A 27,332-nucleotide genomic window follows, 5' to 3' on the forward strand; every position below is an offset into this window, starting at 1 on the left:
TTCCACTCATGCTATCTCCGATTGTCCTAAGCGCACTAAGCGGTTCGCTAGGTCTGCCACCATTGGTACAGTACAGTCAAAATTTCTTTTGTCCATTACTTTGATCTGCTCTTTGTCATCCTATTCTGTCATGGCATTTGTGGATTCAGGCGCTGCCCTGAATTTGATGGACTTGGAGTATGCCAGGCGTTGTGGGTTTTTCTTGGAGCCCTTGCAGTGTCCTATTCCACTGAGAGGAATTGATGCTACACCTTTGGCCAAGAATAAGCCTCAGTATTGGACCCAGCTGACCATGTTCATGGCTCCTGCACATCAGGAGGATATTTGCTTTCTGGTGTTGCATAATCTGCATGATGTGGTCGTGTTGGGGTTGCCATGGCTACAGGTCCATAATCCAGTATTAGATTGGAAATCCATGTCTGTGTCCAGCTGGGGTTGTCAGGGGGTACATGGTGATGTTCCATTCCTGTCTATTTCTTCATCCACCCCTTCTGAGGTCCCAGAGTTCTTGTCTGATTACCGGGATGTATTTGATGAGCCCAAGTCCGATGCCCTACCTCCGCATAGGGATTGTGATTGTGCTATCGATTTGATTCCTGGTAGTAAATTTCCAAAAGGGCGACTGTTTAATTTATCTGTACCTGAGCACGCCACTATGCGGAGTTACGTGAAGGAGTCCTTGGAGAAGGGGCACATTCGCCCGTCATCGTCGCCATTGGGAGCGGGGTTCTTTTTTGTGGCCAAGAAGGATGGTTCGCTGAGACCTTGTATAGATTACTGCCTTCTAAATAAGATCACGGTCAAATTTCAGTACCCCTTGCCGCTGTTATCTGATTTGTTTGCTCGGATTAAGGGGGCTAGTTGATTCACCAAGATAGATCTTCGTGGTGCATATAATCTTGTGCGTATAAAGCAAGGCGATGAATGGAAAACTGCATTTAATACGCCCGAGGGCCATTTTGAATACCTAGTTATGCCATTCGGACTTGCCAATGCTCCATCAGTGTTTCAGTCCTTTATGCATGACATCTTCCAAGAGTACCTGGATAAATTCCTAATTGTGTACTTGGATGATATTTTGGTCTTCTCGGATGATTGGGAGTCTCATGTGAAGCAGGTCAGAACGGTGTTTCAGGTCCTGCGTGCTAATTCTTTGTTTGTGAAGGGATCAAAGTGTCTCTTTGGTGTTCAGAAGGTTTCATTTTTGGGGTTCATTTTTTCCCCTTCTACTATCGAGATGGATCCTGTTAAGGTCCAGGCCATCCATGATTGGACTCAGCCGACTTCTCTGAAGAGTCTGCAAAAGTTCCTGGGCTTTGCTAATTTTTATCGTCGCTTCATCTGCAATTTTTCTAGTATTGCTAAACCATTGACCGATTTGACCAAGAAGGGTGCTGATGTGGTCAATTGGTCTTCTGCTGCTGTGGAAGCTTTTCAAGAGTTGAAGCGTCGTTTTTCTTCTGCCCCTGTGTTATGTCAGCCAGATGTTTCGCTTCCGTTCCAGGTCGAGGTTGATGCTTCTGAAATTGGAGCGGGGGCTGTTTTGTCGCAGAGAAGTTCTGATTGCTCGGTGATGAAAACATGCGCCTTCTTTTCCAGGAAGTTTTCGCCTGCTGAGCGAAATTATGATGTTGGCAATCGAGAGTTGCTGGCCATGAAGTGGGCATTCGAGGAGTGGCGTCATTGGCTTGAAGGAGCTAAGCATCGCGTGGTAGTCTTGACTGATCATAAGAACTTGACTTATCTCGAGTCTGCCAAACGGTTGAATCCTAGACAAGCTCGCTGGTCGCTGTTTTTCTCCCGTTTCGACTTTGTGGTTTCGTACCTTCCGGGCTCTAAAAATGTGAAGGCGGATGCCCTGTCTAGGAGTTTTGTGCCCGACTCTCCGGGTTTATCTGAGCCGGCGGGTATTCTCAAAGAGGGAGTAATTGTGTCTGCCATCTCCCCTGATTTGCGGCGGGTGCTGCAAAAATTTCAGGCTAATAAACCTGAATGTTGCCCAGCGGAGAAACTGTTTGTCCCTGATAGGTGGACGAATAGAGTTATCTCTGAGGTTCATTGTTCGGTGTTGGCTGGTCATCCTGGAATCTTTGGCACCAGAGAGTTAGTGGCTAGAACCTTTTGGTGGCCATCTCTGTCACGGGATGTGCGTTCTTTTGTGCAGTCCTGTGGGATTTGTGCTCGGGCTAAGCCCTGCTGTTCTCGTGCCAGTGGGTTGCTTTTGCCCTTGCCGGTCCCGAAGAGGCCTTGGACACATATCTCTATGGATTTTATTTCAGATCTTCCCGTCTCTCAAAAAATGTCAGTCATTTGGGTGGTTTGTGATCGCTTCTCTAAGATGGTCCATTTGGTACCCTTGTCTAAATTACCTTCCTCCTCTGATTTGGTGCCATTGTTCTTTCAGCATGTGGTTCGTTTACATGGCATTCCGGAGAATATCGTTTCTGACAGAGGTTCCCAGTTTGTTTCAAGGTTTTGGTGAGCCTTTTGTGCTAGGATGGGCATTGACTTGTCTTTTTCCTCGGCTTTCCATCCTCAGACTAATGGCCAGACCGAACGAACCAATCAGACCTTGGAAACATATCTGAGATGCTTTGTTTCTGCTGATCAGGATGACTGGTTGTCCTTTTTGCCTTTGGCTGAGTTCGCCCTTAATAATCGGGCTAGCTCGGCTACCTTGGTTTCGCCGTTTTTCTGCAACTCTGGGTTCCATCCTCGTTTCTCTTCAGGGCAGGTTGAGTCTTCGGACTGTCCTGGTGTGGATACTGTGGTGGACAGGTTGCAGCAGATCTGGACTCATGTGGTGGACAATTTGACCTTGTCCCAGGAGAAGGCTCAACGTTTTGCTAATCGCAGACGCTGTGTGGGTCCCCGACTTCGTGTTGGGGATTTGGTTTGGTTGTCATCTCGTCATATTCCTATGAAGGTTTCCTCTCCTAAATTTAAGCCTCATTTCATTGGTCCATATAGGATTTCTGAGGTTCTTAATCCTGTGTCTTTTCGTTTGACCCTTCCAGATTCTTTTTCCATCCATAACGTTTTCCATAGGTCATTGTTGCGGAGATACGTGGCACCTATGGTTCCATCTGTTGATCCTCCTGCCCCGGTTTTGGTGGAGGGGGAGTTGGAGTATATTGTGGAGAAGATTTTGGATTCTCGTGTTTCGAGACGGAAACTCCAGTACCTGGTTAAGTGGAAGGGTTATGCTCAGGAAGATAATTCCTGGGTCTTTGCCTCTGATGTCCATGCTCCCGATCTTGTTCATGCCTTTCATATGGCTCATCCTGGTCGTCCTGGGGGCTCTGGTGATGGTTCGGTGACCCCTCCTCAAGGGGGGGTACTGTTGTGAATTCTGTGGCAGGGCTCCCTCCTGTGGTCACAAGTGGTACTTCGGCTGATTCTGTCTGTGAGCTTCTGTTGGTAGAGGAGAGTGGTACTGCGGCTTCTGAGTTTCCTTCCTCAGGTGATGTGGTGAAGTCGTTAGGTGCTGTTCTATTTAACTCCACCTGGTGCTCTGATCCTGGCCTCCAGTCAATGTTCTAGTATAGGACTTGCTTCCTCCTGGATCGTTCCTGTGGCCTGCTGCTCTGCATAGCTAAGTTCCGCTTTTGTTATTTTGTTTACTGTTTTTTCCTGTCCAGCTTGCGTATTTGTTTTTCTTGCTTGCTGGAAGCTCTGGGACGCAGAGGGTGTACCTCTGTGCCGTTAGTTCGGTACGGAGGGTCTTTTTGCCCCCTTTGCGTGGTTGTTTGTAGGGTTTTGTGTTGACCGCAAAGTTACCTTTCCTATCCTCGCTCTGTTCAGAAAGTCGGGCCTCACTTTGCTAAATCTATTTCATCTCTACGTTTGTCGTTTCATCTTAACTCACAGTCATTATATGTGGGGGCTGCCTTTTCCTTTGGGGTATTTCTCTGAGGCAAGATAGGCTTATTTTCTATCTTCAGGTTAGCTAGTTTCTCAGGCTGTGCCGAGTTGCATAGGGAGCGTTAGGCGCAATCCACGGCTGCCTCTAGTGTGTGTTGGAGAGGATTAGGGTTTGCGGTCAGCAGAGTTTCCACGTCTCAGAGCTCGTTCTATGTTTTTGGGTTATTGTCAGGTCACTGTGTGTGCTCTGACTTCTATGTCCAGTGTGGTACTGAATTGCCTTATCATAACAGAGTGCCGCATATTTCTTTCCTTACGTGCATATATGGACTTCTGGCTTACATTTTGTATGCAGAGCACCGTTAACCCTAGCATGCGTAACGCCTGACGCTCTGGATCCTATTATCAGTCCTGCTTGCTGGATGTGTATCGCTCTAGTGCCGTCCTTTTCTATATACTTGTGCGGTTTACTACTAATATTTATTCTGCATTGCTTTTTATGTACAGTCCTTTGCATTAAAATTGCAACATCTATCTATAGAATCGTTTTAGGGTCACTTCTGTCTGCTTGTCTGTCTGTCGTGGAAATTCCGCGAGACTGCTACGTCATCTGGGTAATTTCACAATGCATCACTGGGAACGGAAGCTGCCGGCCGCATCGCGAGGAGCGGTACAGCCTCAGTGGACCCCGGAAGGTGAGTATATAACTTTTTGTTATTTTAATTATTTTTTAGCAGGGATATGGTTCCCACACTGCTATATACTACGTGGGCTGTGCTATATACTACGTGGGCTATGCTATATACTACTTGAGCTGTGTTACATACTACGTGACTGCTATATACTACGTGGCTGTGCAATATACTACGTGGCTATGCTATACACTACATTGCTATATACTACATGCTATATACTTTGTCGCTGCTATACACTACGTGGCTATATACTACATGCTATATGTTGTTTGCTGTCTGTCTTACATACTACCTGGCTGTTCTATATACTACGTATAGCTATATGCTACATGGCTGCGACCATTCAGCGTCAGGCGCAGTCCGCCCGTAAATTGGCACGGGATTTGAACCATGCTTCGCTAATTGGTTGCGCTCGGCTGGCCGCGACCAATCAGCGATATTGGCGCGTAATGTAAACACCGCTTCGGTGATTGGCGCAGTATTTAAACAGAATTAGCACGGGATTTGAACCACGCTTTGCTGATCGGCCAGCCGGGCGTGACCAATCATCCATATTGGCGCAGAATTTAACCCCCACTCACAGCACGACGTACATACATACATACATACATACTCTAGAATACCCGATGCATTAGAATCGGGCCACCATCTAGTTAAGAATAAAAATGTGGCATTATGAAAATCATTGAATGGTAATGACATGCAATTGATGAAAATGAAACACATTTTTCAAAACATCTCGATTTATTCAGTTCTGAATTTTTTTTATTAATTTTATTCACTTATATGGCACCATTAATTCCACACCGCTTTACAGACATTATCATCACTAGGGTTGAGCGAAATGGGTCGGCCATTTTCAGAAGTCGCCGACTTTTGGCAAAGTCGGGTTTCATGAAACCCGACCCGACCCCTGTGTGGGGTCGGCCATGAGGTCGGCGATCTTCTGAATCTGGTATTGGAATTCCGATACCGAGTTCCGATATGTTTGCAATATCGGAAATCGGTATCGGAATCCATATTTAAGTGTAAAATAAAGAATTAAAATAAAAAATATTGCTATACTCACCCTATGACGCGCCCTGGTACTAACCAGCAGCCTTCCTTCCTTAGAATCAGCGCGTGAAAGACCTTAGATGACGTTGCGGCTTGTGATTGGTCACGCGACCGCCCATGTGACTGCTCACGCGACCAATCACAAGCCGCGACGTCACCGAAGGTCCTTCAAGCGCTGATTTTTAGGAAGGAAGGCTGCCGGAAAGAAGCAGGGCACGTCCGAGGGTGAGTATATACCTAATAGGAATAGGTCACATGGGCGGTCGTGCGACCAATCACAAGCCGCGACGTCATCTAAGGTCTTTCACGCGCTAATTCTAAGGAAGGAAGGCTGCCGGTTAGTACCAGGGCGCGTCATAGGGTGAGTATAGCAATATTTTTTATTTTAATTCTTTATTTTACACTTAAATATGGATCCCAGGGTCTGAAGGAGAGTTTCCTCTCCTTCAGACCCTGGGAACCATTAGAAACCCAATGCACTGCATTGGGTTTCGTGTTTCGGCCAACCCCGACCCCGACTTTTCTATAGGATCGGCCGATTTCACTCAACCCGACTTTTGAGAAAGTCGGGTTTCGTGAAACCCGACCCGATCCTATAAAAGTAAAAGTCGCTCAACCCTAATCATCACTGTTCCCATCAGGACTCAGAACCTACATTCCATATCAGTATGCCTTTGGTGTGTGTGAGGAAACCCATGCAAACACAGAGAGGACATTCAAACTCTTTTTAGTTGTTGTCCAAGAGTGGGATGTGAACCCAGGTCCCCAGTGCTGCAAAGTAACAATGCTAATGACAGAATCAATGTTCTGTTTAGCATGTGTGTCATGCGCAGAGATGAACACGTGCTTTCATTCCTTGGCTGCTATCAATGAAGTTACTAATCTAAGGAATGCTCTCCCACTCTGAATGCACTTTGGCAAATCATCAAGATCTGTTGCTGGTAGCTCCCTTTGCAGTTGCCGACCATTGACATCCAAGATGTGCTCAATGGGAGACAAGGTTGGAGACAGTGCAAGCTGTCATAGCAGTTTTAGGCCACAGAGACTGCTCACAGTAGCATGAACAACAAAAATGATATGGGATTCCCCCTATGTTTAATAACCATCAAAGGCTAAGCATACAGCTTTGGCTGATATTAATAGGCTGAGAAGGGCCATGGATATGGACCCCTTCCCAGTCTAAGAGCAGCCCTCAGTTGTCTCAGAAATGGCTCATCCATTAGATGTGCCAATTATGGTGCTTAGCCTCATTTCTTCCCGATTGACCGGGTGTGTGGGCAATCAGGGTAAAGGTTTTGGAGATGATGTCGTCTGTGTAATGTCTGCAGACCTCAAATCCATAGGTTAGTAATGGAAAGGCATCAATTACCCCCATTACTAACCCCAGAGTCAAAAGAAAGAAACACATACACAAAAGATCTTTAAAAGTAAAAAGCACTCACAAACAATTACCCTCTTTTACCTAGTTATTACTAACAAAAAAGGTAATCCACAAGGGTCAGGTGTAATACATAATATAGAGATCCCACGATGATCCCCATCTTCTTCGTCTAGTCTATGGAGCCCCATTTAGAGAACACAACTTCATAGACTGGAGCAGCAGCCACTGCTGGTTCTAACACTGCGCAGCATGAGAACTCGGCTGCTGTGATGAGGGATCACGTCAAACAGAGTGATCCATTTCAAGTATTTCTGTTAATGTTGATTATGGTTTACAGAAAATGAAAACCCAAAAGTCATTATCTCAGTGAATCATAATAATTAACAAAAACACCTGCAAAGGCTACCTAAACGTTTAAAAAAGTTCCCTTATTCTGTCTCAGTAGGCTCCACAATCATGGGAAAGACTGCTCACTTGACAGATGTCTAGAAGACAGTCATTGACACACTCCACAAGGAGGGTAAGCCACACAAGGTCATCGCTAAAGAAGCTGGCTGTTCACAGAGCGCTGTATCCAAGCATATTAATGGAAAGTTGAGTGGAAGGAAAAAAAGTGGTAGAAAAAGGTCCACAAGCAATAGGGATAACCACAGCCTTGAAAGGATTTTAATTTGAAAGGATTTTAAAGGCTATTCAAAAAATTGAGGGAGAGTCACAAGGAGTGGACTGCTGCTGGGGTCATTGCTTCAAGGGCTACCACACACAGACATATCCAGGATATGGGCTACAAGTGTCGCATTCCTTGTGTCAAGCCACTGATGACCACGAGACAACACCAGAAGCATCTTACCTGGGACAAGGAGAAAAAAAACTGGACTGTTGCTCAGTGGTTCAAGGTGTTGTTTTTCAAATGAAAGTACATTTTTCACTTCATTTGGAAATCAAGGTCCCAGAGTCTGGAGGAAGAGTGGAGAGGCCACAATCCAAGCTGCTTGAGATCTAGTGTAACGTTTACACAATCAGTGATGGTCCGGGGAGCCATGTCATCTGCTGGTGTAGGTCCACTGTGTTTTATCAAGACCAAAGTCAGGCTAAAACCGTGCTCCAACCATAAACTGGACCAGAAATACCAATGACAGGGAATATTTTAAAATACATATATTTTATTTAATAGCAAAAGACAAACCATTGAAATATACAAAGAATAAAATCATATAAATATGTATATATATAATATATTACATGTGCACATATCAAGAAATATATCAAAACATCAAATTATTTCATAAGGCAGGTCAATTTGTATTATGTATTATACCCCTATGGCCTAAATAAGTATCAAAAGAGAGACCGTGTATTGCACACAGGGCTGCCATCAGGGCATTACAGTCCTTACTACTGTATGGGGCCCGGTTATGAGGAGCAAAAAGGGGGGCCCGAACACGCTGGCAGCTCGGGCCCCCCTCTCTTTGCTTCTCCTCATCGGGCCCCTGGACATTTTGTTCAAGGCTTCCGAACCCAATATGCATAACAGCACTGTGGTGTTTTAACGATACACCTGCAGTATTGTTAGTGCATTCGGGGAACGGAAAATGGCACTGTACCTATAAAAGCTGCGGCCGGCCAAGGTGCATCATGGTCTTGCCTGACATCACATGCTGCTCCACTTCCTCATTCCTGAGCAGAGAGAGCAGCATGTGGTGTATCACGCGGGGCGGACTGCAGATGATGGACGAGCAGGGTGCGTCTCTCCAGGGATCACATCTGCTGAGTTGTTTGTAATCCTCTCCTGTGTGATACTGTCTGCTGAGCAGTATATCTAATCCTATACTGTGTGCTGAGCCGTGTATCTAATCCTATCCTATGTGATACTGCCTGCTGAGCTGTATCTAATCCTATCCTATGTGATACTGTGCTGAGCTGTGTATCTAATCCTATCCTGTGTGATGCCGTCTGCTGAGCTGTGTATCTAATCCTATCCTGTGTATTACTGTCTGCTGAGCTGTATCTAATCCTATCCTATGTAATATTGTCTGCTGAGCTGTATCTAATCCTATCCTGTGTGATGCCGTCTGCTGAGCTGTGTATCTAATCCTATCCTGTGTATTACTGTCTGCTGAGCCGTATCTAATCCTATCCTGTGTATTACTGTCTGTTGAGCCGTATCTAATCCTATCCTGTGTTAAACTGCCTGCTGAGCTGTATCTAATCTTATCCTGTGTGATACTGTCTGCTGAGCCGTGTATCTAATCCTATCCTGTGTGATACCGTCTGCTGAGCTCTTTATCTAATCCTATCCTGTGTGATACTGTCTGCTGAGCCGTGTATCTAATCCTATCCTGTGTGATACTGTCTGCTGAGCTCTTTATCTAATCCTATTCTGTGTTATACTGCCTGCTGAGCTGTGTATCTAATCCTATCCTGTGTGATACTGACTGTTGAGCTGTGTATGTAATCTTATCCTGTGATACTGTCTGCTGAGCTGTGTATCTAATCCTATCCTATGTGATACTGTCTGCTGAGCTGTATCTCATTATATCCCATGTGATACTGTCTGCTGAGCTGTGTATCTAATCCTATCCTATGTGATACTGTCTGGTGAGCTGTATCTCATCCTCTCCCATGTGATACTGTCTGCTGAGCTGTGTATCTAATCCTCTCCCGTGTGATTAGCTGTATCTCATTCTCCCCTGTGTGACCCCATCCGGTGGACACTGTGGTATAACCCCTTCTCGCTGTTTCAGGTTGGGTGGACTTGGAGGTCATCGCTTTTGCTGTTCTGTTCTTCTGACTGGGGGGCGATGGATGAGCAGGTGGAGGCGGAAGGTAGATCAGGCGGAGGGCGGGCGAGCAGGGTGAGTGTCTACGGTGAGAAGAGGCTTCAGGTGGCTCACTGTGGCTGTGTCTGTACTGGTATCGTGAGGCTGATGAGGGAAGGCGAGTGGTGACTGGGGGTGGCATCCAACAGGGCCCAGGGGGAGGCGAGTGGAATGTATAAGCTACTGGATGATCCTGACCTGCTGCAAAACCAAATGCCCAATTATAACAGGCAGCAGCTCAGGATAATCCAGTAGCTTATAAGTTTTGGTTGGGGTTTGGAAGGGGGGTGGGAAATTATTGAAGCAAGTTGGTATATATGATCGGGAAACATCTTTATTATTATTAGTATAGAAAAATAGGAGACAAAAAAGTGCAAATAGGGTCTTATCTCCAGGATTGCTTCTAATCAATTGTGAGAGAACTGCACACCTGGTGGTACACAGTACAGGCAGGTAATTTGTCAGCTGCTGCAGATCCACAGGTTGGCGCTGCGACCTCTCAGAACCATTAAAATAGATGAAATGTGGATTAAATCCGCGCTGCTGCAACAAATAATGGTTGCAGATATAATTGTAAGGTGTAAGGTGATATATCTTTGTGTGGAAACTTCCTGAAGAAGAAGCCATGAGCTTCGAAACGCGTTGAATAAACCACCCGAACACCTTACAATTATATCTGGATCCATTATTTGTTGCAGCAGCGTGGATTTAATCCACATTTCATCTATTTTAATCTTTATTATTATGGCAGTGTAATTTTTGAAATGGGGCTATTGGTCTGCACTCCCACAGCAGTGCTTGGACTGGACGCCGATCTCCTGACCAGCATCCTCATTCATACATGCTGTGAGGCTGCTGAGTTCAGGTCAAGAGACCCGCGGCCGGTCCATGCACTGCGGTCCAAGTGCAGACCGATATTCGCCAGAAGTGGAGCTTTTCCAAGAGAGGGTGGAGGAACTGTGGAAGGTTCGTGGGGTGGAGGCAGCGCTAGGGTGGAGGTGGAACTGGGGGTGGAGCCTGGGTGGAATTTCAAGGGGGCCCCAAAATTTTGACAGTATGGGGCCCTGAAATTCCTAGTGGCAGCCCTGATTGCACATGCCACAAGAAGTGATCGTATTAGAAAATCAATATGACAAATTGTGCATATAAGGTGACTATGAACATTAGACCAAGTGAAAGGGAATCAAAAGCTCAATAAAAAGTGCATAATGTGCTATACGCAGATACTATCAAAAGCCACTTACTTATAAAGATGGGGGAATTTATTTCAGGACCGCCAAATACTTGATAATGTGCACCCCGACGCGCATTTCGGAATCACAGTTCCTTCGTCACCCCCTGACAAATTGGTATTTCTGGTCCAGTTTATGGTTGGAGCACAGTTTTAGCCCTTCCTAGTGGTTTCACTACACTTTTGGCACATGTGGTGACTCTCTGGTATCTTAGTATAATTGGATTATCATTTTTTTTAAAAAGCACCGGAGATTTTTAGATATAGTATTTGGGTGTCATTGCTGTGTTTAATAAATCAAGACCAAAGTCAGCGCAGCCATCTAACAGGAAATTTTAATGCACTTCATGCTTCCCTCTGCCGACAAGCTTTTGGGAGAAGGAAATTTAATTCTCCAGCAAGACTTGGCACCTGTCCACACTGCCAAAAGTACCAATACCTGGTTTACCAACAACAGTATCACTGTGTTTGATTGGCCAGGAAACTCGCCTGACCTTAATCTTATAGAGAATCTATAGGGTATTGTCAAGAGGAAGATGAGAGACACCAGACCAACAATGCAGACAAGCTGAAGGATGCTATCTAAGCAACCTGGGCTTCCATAACACCTCAGCAGTGTCACAATAGTTTGTGCTAATTTTCTGGTGCAGGCAGGAGGACACATTTCATAATCTAATATTAGCCAAATATTGGTTATAGTTAGTCAAACATTACATTAATAATTAATATGTGGAATAAAGCCCTGTAACAGAAACCCATCAGCATCTTATTATTGTTGTGTCAATGACTTCACAAAGGCATCCTACTACCACATAAAACCTCTTAACATTTTGGACTTAATGGGGAAGGAACCAAAGTACCTCCAGTCCTTTAAGATTTTCTTATAAAAACTATTTATTTTTTGAGTTTCCCTTAGTAGTAGAAAATATGAAATGTGGATTACTTGAAAATCTATGCAAACAACATATGATATCAGATGATTGTATATGATTTCATAATTTCGAAAATATACCTGAGCAGACGACTCCAGCATCTTCATTATGTCCACAGTTATGCACTGTAAATGGTTGGTGTAGACAGTCCCATACGTGTTGTTCATTGCCGGTGCATTGCACATCATCCAATACAATTACTCCTTGTCCTTGGCCAAATGCAGCACTGCCATTAAATGCAAGAGCTTGGCCACAATTTAACTGACGGCATACAACTTGTGCAGCATTAATATCCCAATAATCATCACACACAGTTCCCCATGCTCCATTATAGAGGATTTCTACACGACCGTTACATTGACCATTGCCATTTACCAGTCTTATTGACAAGTCTGAACCTGAACCTAAAAAAAAGGAGAATGGTCATTTCTAAAAACAATGTATTATAAATTATCTTAAAGGGAACCTGACAGGTCCCCTATAAAGCATTTGTATTATTGTTACTAAATACCCTGCCTATTCAGCCCTTTGTAGTGTTTAAAACCTAAATACATGTTAAAAAAATTCTTTTTTAATAGTGATGAGCAGACTTTTCCGGAAAACTTTCAGCAATCTCAAATTTGGCACAAACATAGCTCATTTGGATTTGTGCATGAATTTGAGAGCATTTTCCCTGAAAGTCAGCAGAATTCGGGAACGGTTCAGTAAATGATTGTGTTTCCACTAATGCTTTTGTTAGGACTTTGGCTAGGATAGTGGTGCTGTATGTTGAGCGGGGGGGGTCTATAATGAGGGGATTTTGTGTGGAGAGGTCAGAGGAACGGCGGACTGTTTTTCTTTTTTAATTTTTTCTCTTTATGTTAACTTAATGTGTGTAGATTCTGGCAGATGATCACACCACAAATACCTTCCACAATGTCCAGACACAAGGGCTTCTGTAATTGGTTGCAAAAATCACATGACCCTCTCCTTATAAAAAAGCGGATATGTTGTTTTGGTGGCATGATTTTGTCAGTGTAACAGTACAGAGAGGCTGCTACAGTGGCTGCTGCAAGTTTTCAGATAGTTAGAAATGCAGTTTAGTGTCAGTTTCTTCAGCTATCTTGGATCCTGTGTAAAATCAACCTTCCTTCATCTAAAATTATTGTGTTAATAGTGTGGTTCAGGCAGGGTGCCACATTTCCTTATCACAATTGTATTAATATTTTGGTGCAGGAAGAAAGCTACATTTCCTATTCAAAATCGTTTACACTAACATTGTGGTGTAGGCAGGAGGCCAGACTTGCTAATGAAAATAGTTTGGGCTAATATGGTGGTGCAGGCAGAAAGCCACATTTCCCAATCATGATCTTTTGGGCTAATATTGTGGTGCCAGCAGGATGTCACATTTCCTAATCAAACGTGTTTGGGCTAAGGTTTTGTGGTGCAGAAAGGAGGTCACATTTCTTTATCTAAATTATTTGTGCTAATACTGTCTTGCAGGCTTGTCATCACATTTCAGAATCTAAATCCTTTTAGCTAATAGTAGGGTCCAGACACCAGCCTACATTTTTTAATCTGAATCCTTTCTGACAACAGTTTATTCCAGACACACTAAATCTTCTGCTCTATTATTGTGGTGTACGCAGGAGGCCACATTTCCCAATCTAAATAGTTTGTGCGAATATTCTGATGCAGGCAGAAGACCACATTTCCTAATCTATATCGTTTGTGCTAATAGGAGGCCACATTTTCTAATCTAAATAGTTTGTGCTAATATTCTGGTGTAGGCAGGAGGACACATTTCCTAATCTAATATTAGCCAAATATTGGTTATTGTTAGTCAAACATTACATTAATAATTAATATGTGGAATAAAGCACTGTAACAGAAACTGATCAGCATCTTATTATTGTTGTGTCAATGACTTCACAAAGGCATCCTACTACCACATAAAACCTCTTAACATTTTGGACTTAATGGGGAAGGAACCAAAGTACCTCCAGTCCTTTAAGATTTTCTTATTAAAACTATTTATTGTTTGAGTTTCCCTTAGTAGTGGAAAATATGAAATGTGGATTACTTGAACATCTATGCAAACAACATATGATATCAGATGATTGTATATGATTTCATAATTTCGAAAATATACCTGAGCAGACGACTCCAGCATCTTCATTATGTCCACAGTTATGCACTGTAAATGGTTGGTGTAGACAGTCCCATACGTGTTGTTCATTGCCGGTGCATTGCACATCATCCAATACAATTACTCCTTGTCCTTGGCCAAATGCAGCACTGCCATTAAATGCAAGAGCTTGGCCACAATTTAACTGACGGCATACAACTTGTGCAGCATTAATATCCCAATAATCATCACACACAGTTCCCCATGCTCCATTATAGAGGATTTCTACACGACCGTTACATTGACCATTGCCATTTACCAGTCTTATTGACAAGTCTGAACCTGAACCTAAAAAAAAGGAGAATGGTCATTTCTAAAAACAATGTATTATAAATTATCTTAAAGGGAACCTGACAGGTCCCCTATAAAGCATTTGTATTATTGTTACTAAATACCCTGCCTATTCAGCCCTTTGTAGTGTTTAAAACCTAAATACATGTTAAAAAATATATTTTTTAATAGTGATGAGCAGACTTATCCGGAAAACTTTCAGCAATCTCAAATTTGGCACGAACATAGCTCATTTGGATTTGTGCACAGATTTAAGAGCATTTTCCCTTAAAGTCAGCAGAATTCGGGAACAGTTCTGTAAATGATTGTGTTTCCACTAATGCTTTTGTTAGGACTTTGGCTAGGATGGTGGTGCAGTATGTTGAGCGGGGGGGTCTTTAATGAAGGGATTTAGTGTGGAGAGGTCAGAGGAACGGCGGACTGTTTTTCTTTTTTAATTTTTTCTCTTTATGTTAACTTAATGTGTGTAGATTCTGGCAGATGATCACACCACAAATACCTTCCACAATGTCCAGACACAAGGTGTTAGGACTGGCGGAACGCACCAAGAAAGATGTAATAGATGCGTTCGCAGTCCGGGGTCCACCGTGCAGGTGAAAACCTGCTGCTAGTAAATGGCAGCATAATATGGTGGTGGAAGTGAACCCGGTAAAGCCACAGGTCCGCAATACCGCACTAAAGAGTGCAAGCAAGGAGTCAGCGAACACAACCCCAAGACACAGGATTGAAGTCTGATTAGACCACTTGCTGACACAACACCGCAACTGGGTGTTAAGCAACTATAGTAATTAGAGCACCGAAGTGCGAACTGTGCCGTGCTGGCAGACACCACTAAGAATCCAGACGTGGGTCAGGAAGCGCACTACTGGCGCGTGGCGCCGCACTGGCGGTCACAGCAATAGATGCTGATACGTGTGTGACACGTTGAGTGGTTAGTCGGGCACTAGATAGCAGCCATACTCCATACGCGAACAGTCATACAATAGGGTAGGGGTATTTAATGAACGACTTGCACTCACAACAAACACACGTATACAATTGTACACTAGCGCATGGCCGTGCGTTCATGCACAGTTTATATAGTTGCAGCACAGGAAGTAGCTACAGAAGTTTTGCCCTTTCAGGACCTGCCAAGAGGACCAATGGGATGTGCTGCAGTGCCTGACCATGTGACCCTCGATCTCCAACGGGAGATCTTGCCCTGGGCATGCTCAGTGTGTGCAAATAAGGACTTAGTCCCAGAGAAGCCCGCTCGCTGCTGCCCAGCACTGGCTTTAATGGCAAAAGCTGGAGAAGCAACAGCAAGCCTAAGTACCGAGTGAGACTGAGTCAGACGCAAGGACCGTCGTCTCTGCTGAGCAGGTTTACCTGCGGCAGGAGAGGAATGGGAGACCGCAGCAGAAACGGCCCGAGATTCCCCCTGTGCAGAAGCGGGAACTCGACCCCTAACATTACCCCCCCCCCCCTCCTAGGGCCCCCCCCTCCTTGGGCCTCGCTACGTTCGAAGGCAGCAATGAGCTGCGGAGCCCGAATGTGCTCAGCAGGCTCCCAGGATCTATCCTCAGGACCGTAACCCCTCCAGTCCACCAAATAAAATTTTTTGCCACGAACCACCTTGTACCCCAAGATAGCGTTCACCTCGTAATCGTCCGTAGACAAACCCGACGTCCCAGTAGATGACTCCGAAAACCGGGACATGTACACGGGCTTAAGGAGGGACACATGAAAAGTGTCGGTGATACCTAGGCGTGGAGGAAGGGCTAGATGGTAAACCACAGGATTAACCTGTTCGAGGACCTTAAAAGGACCTAAGTAGCGAGGTGCGAACTTAGTAGACTCAACTCGCAGCCTGATGTTACGGGCGGAGAGCCACACTAAGTCGCCAGGAGCAAAGGTTGGAGCGGGGCGCCGATGTGCGTCGGCGGAGGACCTCATTCTCTCCTTGGAAGCCCGAATGGCATCCTGAGTGCGATCTCAAATGTCCCGTGCCTCCACAGCCCAGTCTGCCACCCTGGAATCGGCGGAAGACATGGGCATGGGCACAGGTACCCGCGGATGCTGACCATAGTTAAGGAGGAATGGGGTCTGTCCAGTGGAGTCAGCTACAGCATTGTTAAGAGCAAACTCCGCCCACGGTAGCAAAGATGCCCAGTCATCTTGCCTAGCAGAGACAAAATGTCGCCGATATGTGACCAAGGTCTGGTTGGCTCTCTCCACCAACCCATTCGTCTCGGGATGATATGCCGAAGAGAGATTTAACTCAATACTGAGAAGACGACAAAGCTCTTTCCAGAACCGAGACGCAAACTGGGGACCCCGGTCACCGACAATTTTGTCCGGCATACCGTGAAGATGTGTTTAATAAACAACGCTGCCAAGGCCCGTGCAGAAGGTAGCCGAGGAAGCGGCACCAAATACACCATTTTAGAAAAATGGTCGGTGATTACCCAAATGATGGTACAGCCACGAGACTTGGGCAAACCCACCACAAAGTCCATCCCGACCATCTCCCAGGGCCTGTCTGCCACCGGCAGAGGATATAACAATCCAGCTGGCCGTTGACGAGGAGACTTATTTTTGGCACAGGAGACACATGCCCAGACATAGTCTCCAACATCACGAACCATATGCGGCCACCAGTACATTCTCGCCAGCAACTCAGATGTCCTCTTTGCCCCAAAGTGTCCACCCACTCTGGACGAATGAGCCCAAGAGAGAACCTCCGGTCGCAAATTGATGGGAACAAAAGTCTTGCCCGGAGGCACAGACTCTAGCGAAACCGGAGCTACGGTTCTCAGACTCTCTGAAGGGACAATAAGCCGAGGCTCCTCTTCCTCCTCCTCAGTTGACACAAGGGAGCGAGAGAGAGCGTCAGCACGAATGTTCTTCTCCCCGGCGAGATAATGGAGAGTGAAGTGAAACCGGGAGAAAAACAAGGACCATCTAGCCTGACGAGAATTCAGCCGCTGGGCTGTACGCAAATAGACCAAATTTTTGTGGTCCGTGAAGACTTGGAAGGGAAACCGAGCACCTTCCAAAAGATGTCTCCACTCCGAAAAGGCCAACTTCATTGCTAGCAACTCCCTGTCCCTGATGGAGTAATTTCTCTCCGCTGGTGTGAAGGTCTTTGAGAAGAAGAAGCATGGATGCTTCCGACCTTGAGCATCCTTTTGATAGAGGACTGCTCCAGCACCAACGGATGAGGCATCCACCTCCATAAGGAATGGCTTATCCACATCAGGACAATGTAAGATGGGAGCACTAGCAAAATGGGACTTTATAGAAGTGAAGGCCTTGGAGACCTCTTCCGACCACAATTTGGGATTCGCTCCCTTCTTGGTGAGGGATACCAAGGGAGCTACCAAAGTTGAGAAGTGGGGGATGAACTGGCGATAGTAATTTATGAACCCCATAAGGCGCTGCACCGCTTTAAGAGAATGGGGTTCCTGCCAGTCCATCACAGCCTGTAGTTTGGCAGGATCCATAGCCAATCCCTGGGCCGAGATGATATAGCCAAGGAAAGGTAAGGACTCCTGCTCAAACACACACTTCTCCAACTTAGCATAAAGGGAATTCGCCCGTAGGAGTTCGAAGACTGTGCCAACATCTCTCCGGTGGGAGTCAATATCTGGAGAGAAGATGAGGATATCATCCAGATAGACTACAACCGAGGTGGAAAGCATATCCCGGAAGATATCGTTGACAAAGTCCTGAAAAATGGCTGGGGCATTACAGAGCCCGAAGGGCATCACCAGGTACTCATAGTGCCCATCCCTGGTATTAAAAGCCGTTTTCCATTCGTCCCCCTCACGGATGCGAATCAGGTTGTAGGCACCCCGCAGATCTAGTTTGGTGAAAACCTTCGCTCCCCTTAGCCTGTCAAAGAGCTCAGATATCAGGGGCAACGGGTACTTATTTTTAATGGTGATAGCATTAAGACCCCTGTAATCGATGCAAGGACGTAATTCCCCGTTCTTCTTCTGTACGAAGAAGAATCCCGCCCCTGCAGGAGACACTGACTTCCTAATGAACCCTCTTGCCAAATTCTCCTGAATATATTGAGACATAGCCTCCGTCTCTGGGAGAGAGAGGGGATATACCCTTTCCCGAGGAGGTTCAGCTCCAGGCAAGAGGTCAATAGGACAGTCGTAGGGGCGATGAGGCGGTAGAGTCTCAGCAGCCTTTTTAGAGAATACGTCAGCATAGCACCAATAGCACTTGGGAAGAGAAGAAAGGTCTGCGGGTACCTCGGTAGTAGAAACCTGTACACACTCACTCACACACCTGCCCATACAAGACTTACTCCAACCCAATATTCTCCCTGATGACCACTCAATATGTGGGGAATGGAAACGGAGCCAGGGTATTCCCAGCAAAATCTCATCCATTCCCTCGGGAAGAACAAGAAGGGAAATAATCTCCTGGTGGGAAGGGGACATGGACAGCGAGAATGGAACTGTCTGGTGTGTGATTTGCAGTGGAAGTGTCGCCCCATTCACAACTCTAACTGTAACAGGTTTGGCGAGCATGACTAGTGGTATAGCGTGGCGCAGAGCAAAAGCAGAGGACATGAAGTTTCCCTCTGCTCCTGAATCCACACAAAGCTCGACTGATAGAGTGGAGGAGCCTAACAGGATTGTCCCTTTAAAGGACAGTTTGGAGGAAAATGCAGCTGTGTCTAGTGAACCTCCCCCAATGGTTACTAGACGCGATCGTTTCCCGACCGCCGTGGACATTTATTGGCGTAATGTCCTAGTTGATGACAGTTTTTACAAACCATGAGTACTCAAGCGGCCTGAGACTTAGGTCCCGCTCGAGAAACCTCCATGGCCTCATGGGAGTCGGACGCCAAGACAGGAGATTCTAGAGGTTTGGCGAAGGTGGGAGCCAGCCGAAACCTCTGCCTACACTGGGTCCGCTCTAACCTCCGCTCGTGAAAACGGAGGTCGATGAGGGTAGATACAGAAATAAGCTCCTCCAGTGTGGCGGGTATCTCCCTGGTGGCCAAGGCGTCCTTCACGTGGTCTGCCAGTCCCCTCCAGAACACCGGAATAAGAACTTTGTCTGGCCACTCTAACTCTGAAGCTAGAGTCTGGAACTGGATGGCAAACTGGCTGACCACGGACGAGCCCTGAGTAATAGTCAACAACTGGAGCGCGGTATCGTGGGTAACACGAGGTCCTAAAAAGACCTACTTCAGAGCGTCCAGGAAGAGAGGAGCACTCTGTACCACACGATCATCTCGCTCCCAAAGTGGCGTTGCCCACTCCAACGCCCTGCCCGACAAGAGAGATAGGATAAATCCCACTCTCGCCCGTTCCGTAGGGAAACGTGACGCCAGGAGCTCAAGGTGTATGGAGCACTGGCTCATGAATCCGCGACATAGTTTACTGTCGCCAGCAAACTTGTCAGGAAGCGGGAGACGGGATAAAGTCGGAGCAGGGGTGGCAGCGGACAAACTGGCTGCGGCTACACTCGCAGCTTGAACAGCGACAGCAGTGACATCCACAGCTGAGGTTGAACGCTCAAGAGCCGCCAACCTTCCCTCCAGCTGCTGGATGTACCGCTGTAAACGCTGATCGTCCGCCATTTACTAGCCAGACCCTGGCGCTAGTGTTCTGTTAGGACTGGCGGAACGCACCAAGAAAGATGTAATAGATGCGTTCGCAGTCCGGGGTCCACCGTGCAGGTGAAAACCTGCTGCTAGTAAATGGCAGCGTAATATGGCGGTGGAAGTGAACCCGGTAAAGCCACAGGTCCGCAATACCGCACTAAAGAGTGCAAGCAAGGAGTCAGCGAACACAACCCCAAGACACAGGATTGAAGTCCGATTAGACCACTTGCTGACACAACACCGCAACTGGGTGTGTTAGGCAACTATAGTAATTAGAGCACCGAAGTGCGAACTGTGCCGTGCTGGCAGACACCACTAAGAACCCAGACGTGGGTCAGGAAGCGCACTACTGGCGCGTGGCGCCGCACTGGCGGTCACAGCAATAGACGCTGATACGTGTGTGACACGTTGAGTGGTTAGTCGGGCGCTAGATAGCAGCCATACTCCATACGCGAACAGTCATACAATAGGGTAGGGGTATTTAATGAACGACTTGCACTCACAACAAACACACGTATACAATTGTACACTAGCGCATGGCCGTGCGGTCATGCACAGTTTATATAGTTGCAGCACAGGAAGTAGCTACAGAAGTTTTGCCCTTTCAGGACCTGCCAAGAGGACCAATGGGATGTGCTGCAGTGCCTGAGCATGTGACCCTCGATCTCCAACGGGAGATCTTGCCCTGGGCATGCTCAGTGTGTGCAAATAAGGACTTAGTCCCAGAGAAGCCCGCTCGCTGCTGCCCAGCACTGGCTTTAATGGCAAAAGCTGGAGAAGCAACAGCAAGCCTAAGCACCGAGTGAGACTGAGCCAGACGCAAGGACCGTCGTTTCTGCTGAGCAGGTTTACCTGCGGCAGGAGAGGAATGGGAGACCGCAGCAGAATCGGCCCGAGATTCCCCCTGTGCAGAAGCGGGAACTCGACCCCTAACACAAGGGCATCTGTAATTGGTTGCAAAAATCACATGACCCTCTCCTTATAAAAAAGCGGATATGTTGTTTTGGTGGCATGATTTTGTCAGTGTAACAGTACAGAGAGGCTGCTACAGTGGCTGCTGCAAGTTTTCAGATAGTTAGAAATGCAGTTTAGTGTCAGTTTCTTCAGCTATATTGGATCCTGTGTAAAATCAACCTTCCTTCATCTAAAATGATTGTGCTAATATTGTGGTGCAGGCAGGGTGCCACATTTCCTTATCACAATTGGATTAATATTTTGGTGCAGGAAGAAAGCTACATTTCCTATTCAAAATCATTTGCACTAACATTGTGGTGTAGGCAGGAGGCCAGATTTCCTAATGAAAATAGTTTGGGCTAATATTGTGGTGCAGGCAGAAAGCCACATTTCCCAATCATGATCTTTTGGGCTAATATTGTGGTGCCAGCAGGATGTCACATTTCCTAATCAAACTTGTTTGGGCTAAGATTTTGTGGTGCAGAAAGGAGGTCACATTTCTTTATCTAAATTATTTGTGCTAATACTGTCTTGCAGGCTTGTCATCACATTTCAGAATCTAAATCCTTTTAGCTATTAATGTGGTCCAGACACCAGGCTATATTTTTTAATCTGAATCCTTTCTGACAACAGATTATTCCAGACACACTAAATCTTCTGCTCTATTATTGTGGTGTACGCAGGAGGCCACATTTCCTAATTTAAATAGTTTGTGCGAATATTCTGGTGCAGGCAGAAGACCACATTTCCTAATCTATATCGTTTGTGCTAATAGGAGGCCACATTTTCTAATCTAAATAGTTTGTGCTAATATTCTGGTGCAGGCAGGAGGACACATTTCCTAATCTAATATTAGCCAAATATTGGTTATTGTTAGTCAAACATTACATTAATAATTAATATGTGGAATAAAGCCCTGTAACAGAAACCCATCAGCATCTTATTATTGTTGTGTCAATGACTTCACAAAGGCATCCTACTACCACATAAAACCTCTTAACATTTTGGGCACAATGGGGAAGGAACCAAAGTACCTCCAGTCCTTTAAGATTTTCTTATAAAAACTATTTATTGTTTGAGTTTCCCTTAGTAGTAGAAAATATGAAATGTGGATTACTTGAACATCTATGCAAACAACATATGATATCAGATGATTGTATAAGATTTCATTATTTCGAAAATATACCTGAGCAGACGACTCCAGCATCTTCATTATGTCCACAGTTATGCACTGTAAATGGTTGGTGTAGACAGTCCCATACGTGTTGTTCATTGCCGGTGCATTGCACATCATCCAATACAATTACTCCTTGTCCTTGGCCAAATGCAGCACTGCCATTAAATGCAAGAGCTTGGCCACAATTTAACTGACGGCATACAACTTGTGCAGCATTAATATCCCAATAATCATCACACACAGTTCCCCATGCTCCATTATAGAGGATTTCTACACGACCGTTACATTGACCATTGCCATTTACCAGTCTTATTGACAAGTCTGAACCTGAACCTAAAAAAAAGGAGAATGGTAATTTCTAAAAACAATGTATTATAAATTATCTTAAAGGGAACTTGACAGGTCCCCTATAAAGCATTTGTATTATTGTTACTAAATACCCTGCCTATTCAGCCCTTTGTAGTGTTTAAAACCTAAATACATGTTAAAAAAATTCTTTATAAATAGTGATGAGCGGACTTATCCAGAAAAATTTCAGCAATCTCAAATTTAGCACGAACATAGCTCATTTGGATTTGTGTATGGATTTAAGAGCATTTTCCCTTAAAGTCAGCAGAATTCGGGAACAGTTCAGTAAATGATTGTGTTTCCACTAGTGCTTTTGTTAGGACTTTGGCTAGGATAGTGGTGGTGTATGTTCAGCGGGTGGGTCTTTAATGAGGGGATTTAGTGTGGAGAGGTCAGAGGAATGGCGGACTGTTTTTCTTTTTTAATTTTTTCTCTTTATGTTAACTTAATGTGTGTAGATTCTGGCAGACGATCATACCACAAATACCTTCCACAATGTCCAGACACAAGGGCTTCTGTAATTGGTTGCAAAAATCACATGACCCTCTCTTTATAAAAAGCGGATATGTTGTTTTGCTGGCATGATTTTGTCAGTGTCACAATACAGAGAGGCTGCTACAGTGGCTGCTGCAAGTTTTCAGATAGTTAGAAATGCAGTTTAGTGTCAGTTTCTTCAGCTATATTGGATCCTGTGTAAAATCAACCTTTCTTCATCTAAAATGATTGTGCTAATACTGTGGTGCAGGCAGGGTGCCACATTTCCTAATCACAATTAATTGGATTAATATTTTGGTGCAGGAAGGAGGCTACATTTCCTATTCAAAATCGTTTGCACTAACATTGTGGTATAGGCAGGAGGCCAGATTTGCTAATGAAAATAGTTTGGGCTAATATTGTGCTGTAGGCAGAAAGCCACATTTCCCAATCATGATCTTTTGGGCTAATATTGTGGTGCCAGCAGGATGTCACATTTCCTAATCAAACTTGTTTGGGCTAAGATTTTGTTGAACAGAAAGGAGGTCACATTTCTTTATCTAAATTATTTGTGCTAATACTATCTTGCAGGCTTGTCATCACATTTCAGAATCTAAATCCTTTTAGCTAATAGTGTGGTCCAAACACCAGCCTACATTTTTTAATCTGAATCCTTTCTGACAACAGTTTATTCCAGACACACTAAATCTTCTGCTCTATTATTGTGGTGTACGCAGGAGGCCACATTAACTAATCTTAATAGTTTGTGCTAATAATCTGGTGCAGGCAGGAGGACACATTTCCTAATCTAATATTAGCCAAATATTGGTTATTGTTAGTCAAACATTACATTAATAATTAATATGTGGAATAAAGCCCTGTAACAGAAACCCATCAGCATCTTATTATTGTTGTGTCAATGACTTCACAAAGGCATCCTACTACCACATAGAACCTCTTAACATTTTGGACTTAATGGGGAAGGAACCAAAGTACCTCCAGTCCTTTAAGATTTTCTTATAAAAACTATTTATTGTTTGAGTTTCCCTTAGTAGTAGAAAATATGAAATGTGGATTACTTGAACATCTATGCAAACAACATATGATATCAGATGATTGTATAAGATTTCATCATTTCAAAAATATACCTGAGCAGACGACTCCAGCATCTTCATTATGTCCACAGTTATGCACTGTAAATGGTTGGTGTAGACAGTCCCATACGTGTTGTTCATTGCCGGTGCATTGCACATCATCCAATACAATTACTCCTTGTCCTTGGCCAAATGCAGCACTGCCATTAAATGCAAGTGCTTGGCCACAATTTAACTGACGGCATACAACTTGTGCAGCATTAATATCCCAATAATCATCACACACAGTTCCCCATGCTCCATTATAGAGGATTTCTACACGACCGTTACATTGACCATTGCCATTTACCAGTCTTATTGACAAGTCTGAACCTGAACCTAAAAAAAAGGAGAATGGTCATTTCTAAAAACAATGTATTATAAATTATCTTAAAGGGAACCTGACAGGTCCCCTATAAAGCATTTGTATTATTGTTACTAAATACCCTGCCTATTCAGCCCTTTGTAGTGTTTAAAACCTAAATACATGTTAAAAAAATTCTTTATAAATAGTGATAAGCGGACTTATCCGAAAAACTTTCAGCAATCTCAAATTTGGCACGAACATAGCTCATTTGGATTTGTGCACGGATTTAAGAGCATTTTCCCTTAAAGTCAGCAGAATTCAGGAACAGTTCAGTAAATGATTGTGTTTCCACTAATGCTTTTGTTAGGAATTTGGCTAGGATAGTGGTGCTGTATTTTGAGCGGGGGAGTCTTTAATGAGGGGATTTAGTGTGGAGAGGTCAGAGGAATGGCGAACTGTTTTTCTTTTTTAATTTTTTCTCTTTATGTTAACTTAATGTGTGTAGATTCTGGCAGACAATCACACCACAAATACCTTCCACAATGTCCAGACACAAGGGCTTCTGCAATTGGTTGCAAAAATCACATAACCCTCTCCTTATAAAAAAGTGGATATGTTGTTTTGGTGGCATGATTTTGTCAGTGTAACAGTACAGAGAGGCTGCTACAGTGGCTGCTGCAAGTTTTCAGATAGTTAGAAATGCAGTTTAGTGTCAGTTTCTTCAGCTATATTGGATCCTGTGTAAAATCAACCTTCCTTCATCTAAAATGATTGTGCTAATAGTGTGGTGCAGGCAGGGTGCCACATTTCCTAATCACAATTAATTGGATTAATATTTTGGTGCAGGAAGGAGGCTACATTTCCTATTCAAAATTGTTTGCACTAACATTGTGGTGTAGGCAGGAGGCCAGATTTCCTAATGAAAATAGTTTGGGCTAATATTGTGGTGCAGGCAGAAAGCCACATTTCCCAATCATGATCTTTTGGGCTAATATTGTGGTGCCAGCAGGATGTCACATTTCCTAATCAAACTTGTTTGGGCTAAGATTTTGTGGTGCAGAAAGGAGGTCACATTTCTTTATCTAAATTATTTGTGCTAATACTGTCTTGCAGGCTTGTCATCACATTTCAGAATCTAAATCCTTTTAGCTAATAGTGTGGTCCAGACACCAGCCTACATTTTTTAATCTGAATCCTTTCTGACAACAGTTTATTCCAGACACAATAAATCTTCTGCTCTATTATTGTGGTGTACGCAGGAGGCCACATTTCCTAATCTAAATAGTTTGTGCGAATATTCTGGTGCAGGCAGAAGACCACATTTCCTAATCTATATCGTTTGTGCTAATAGGAGGCCACATTTTCTAATCTAAATAGTTTGTGCTAATATTCTGGTGCAGGCAGGAGGACACATTTCCTAATCTAATATTAACCAAATATTGGTTATTGTTAGTCAAACATTACATTAATAATTAATATGTGGAATAAAGCCCTGTAACAGAAACCCATCAGCATCTTATTATTGTTGTGTCAATGACTTCACAAAGGCATCCTACTACCACATAAAACCTCTTAACGTTTTGGACTTAATGGGGAAGGAACCAAAGTACCTCCAGTCCTTTAAGATTTTCTTATAAAAACTATTTATTGTTTGAGTTTCCCTTAGTAGTAGAAAATATGAAATGTGGATTACTTGAACATCTATGCAAACAGCATATGATATCTGATGATTGTATATGATTTCATAATTTCGAAAATATACCTGAGCAGACGACTCCAGCATCTTCATTATGTCCACAGTTATGCACTGTAAATGGTTGGTGTAGACAGTCCCATACGTGTTGTTCATTGCCGGTGCATTGCACATCATCCAATACAATTACTCCTTGTCCTTGGCCAAATGCAGCACTGCCATTAAATGCAAGAGCTTGGCCACAATTTAACTGACGGCATACAACTTGTGCAGCATTAATATCCCAATAATCATCACACACAGTTCCCCATGCTCCATTATAGAGGATTTCTACACGACCGTTACATTGACCATTGCCATTTACCAGTCTTATTGACAAGTCTGAACCTGAACCTAAAAAAAAGGAGAATGGTCATTTCTAAAAACAATGTATTATAAATTATCTTAAAGGGAACCTGACAGGTCCCCTATAAAGCATTTGTATTATTGTTACTAAATACCCTGCCTATTCAGCCCTTTGTAGTGTTTAAAACCTAAATACATGTTAAAAAAAATTCTTTATAAATAGTGATGAGTTGACTTATCCGGAAAACTTTCAGCAATCTCAAATTTGGCACGAACATAGCTCATTTGGATTTGTGCACGGATTTAAGAGCATTTTCCCTTAAAGTCAGCAGAATTCAGGAACAGTTCAGTAAATGATTGTGTTTCCACTAATGCTTTTGTTAGGACTTTGGATAGGATAGTGGTGCTGTATGTTGAGCGGGGGGGGGGGTCTTTAATGAGGGGATTTAGTGTGAAGAGGTCAGAGGAACGGCGGACTGTTTTTCTTTTTTAATTTTTTCTCTTTATGTTAACTTAATGTGTGTAGATTCTGGCAGACGATCACACCACAAATACCTTCCACAATGTCCAGACACAAGGGCTTCTGTAATTGGTTGCAAAAATCACATGACCCTCTCCTTATAAAAAAGCGGATATGTGTTTTTGGTGGCATGATTTTGTCAGTGTAACAGTACAGAGAGGCTGCTACAGTGGCTGCTGCAAGTTTTCAGATAGTTAGAAATGCAGTTTAGTGTCAGTTTCTTCAGCTACATTGGATCCTGTGTAAAATCAACCTTCCTTCATCTAAAATGATTGTGGTAATAGTGTGGTGAAGGCAGGGCGCCACATTTCCTAATCACAATTAATTGGAT

At 44.2% G+C, this 27,332-nt stretch overlaps 1 protein-coding gene across 1 annotated transcript in view; it reads right to left on the bottom strand.

Annotated features, from left to right (window-relative positions):
- LOC138666834 (scavenger receptor cysteine-rich domain-containing protein DMBT1-like) overlaps nucleotides 1–27,332 on the bottom strand; it is a gene marked incomplete at its 5' end in the record, with an annotated part of 58,526 nt that overhangs the window by 25,945 nt on the left and 5,249 nt on the right. Inside the window, 5 exons of the mRNA XM_069755011.1 lie at nucleotides 12,059–12,382; nucleotides 14,110–14,433; nucleotides 22,191–22,508; nucleotides 24,152–24,469; nucleotides 26,206–26,517. Of these exons, the coding sequence (XP_069611112.1) occupies nucleotides 12,059–12,382; nucleotides 14,110–14,433; nucleotides 22,191–22,508; nucleotides 24,152–24,469; nucleotides 26,206–26,517 (1,596 nt within the window). The remainder of the gene's footprint in view (nucleotides 1–12,058; nucleotides 12,383–14,109; nucleotides 14,434–22,190; nucleotides 22,509–24,151; nucleotides 24,470–26,205; nucleotides 26,518–27,332) is intronic.

Source organism: Ranitomeya imitator, chromosome 2 (assembly GCF_032444005.1).
Source record: "Ranitomeya imitator isolate aRanImi1 chromosome 2, aRanImi1.pri, whole genome shotgun sequence".
Classification (NCBI taxonomy): domain Eukaryota; kingdom Metazoa; phylum Chordata; class Amphibia; order Anura; family Dendrobatidae; genus Ranitomeya; species Ranitomeya imitator.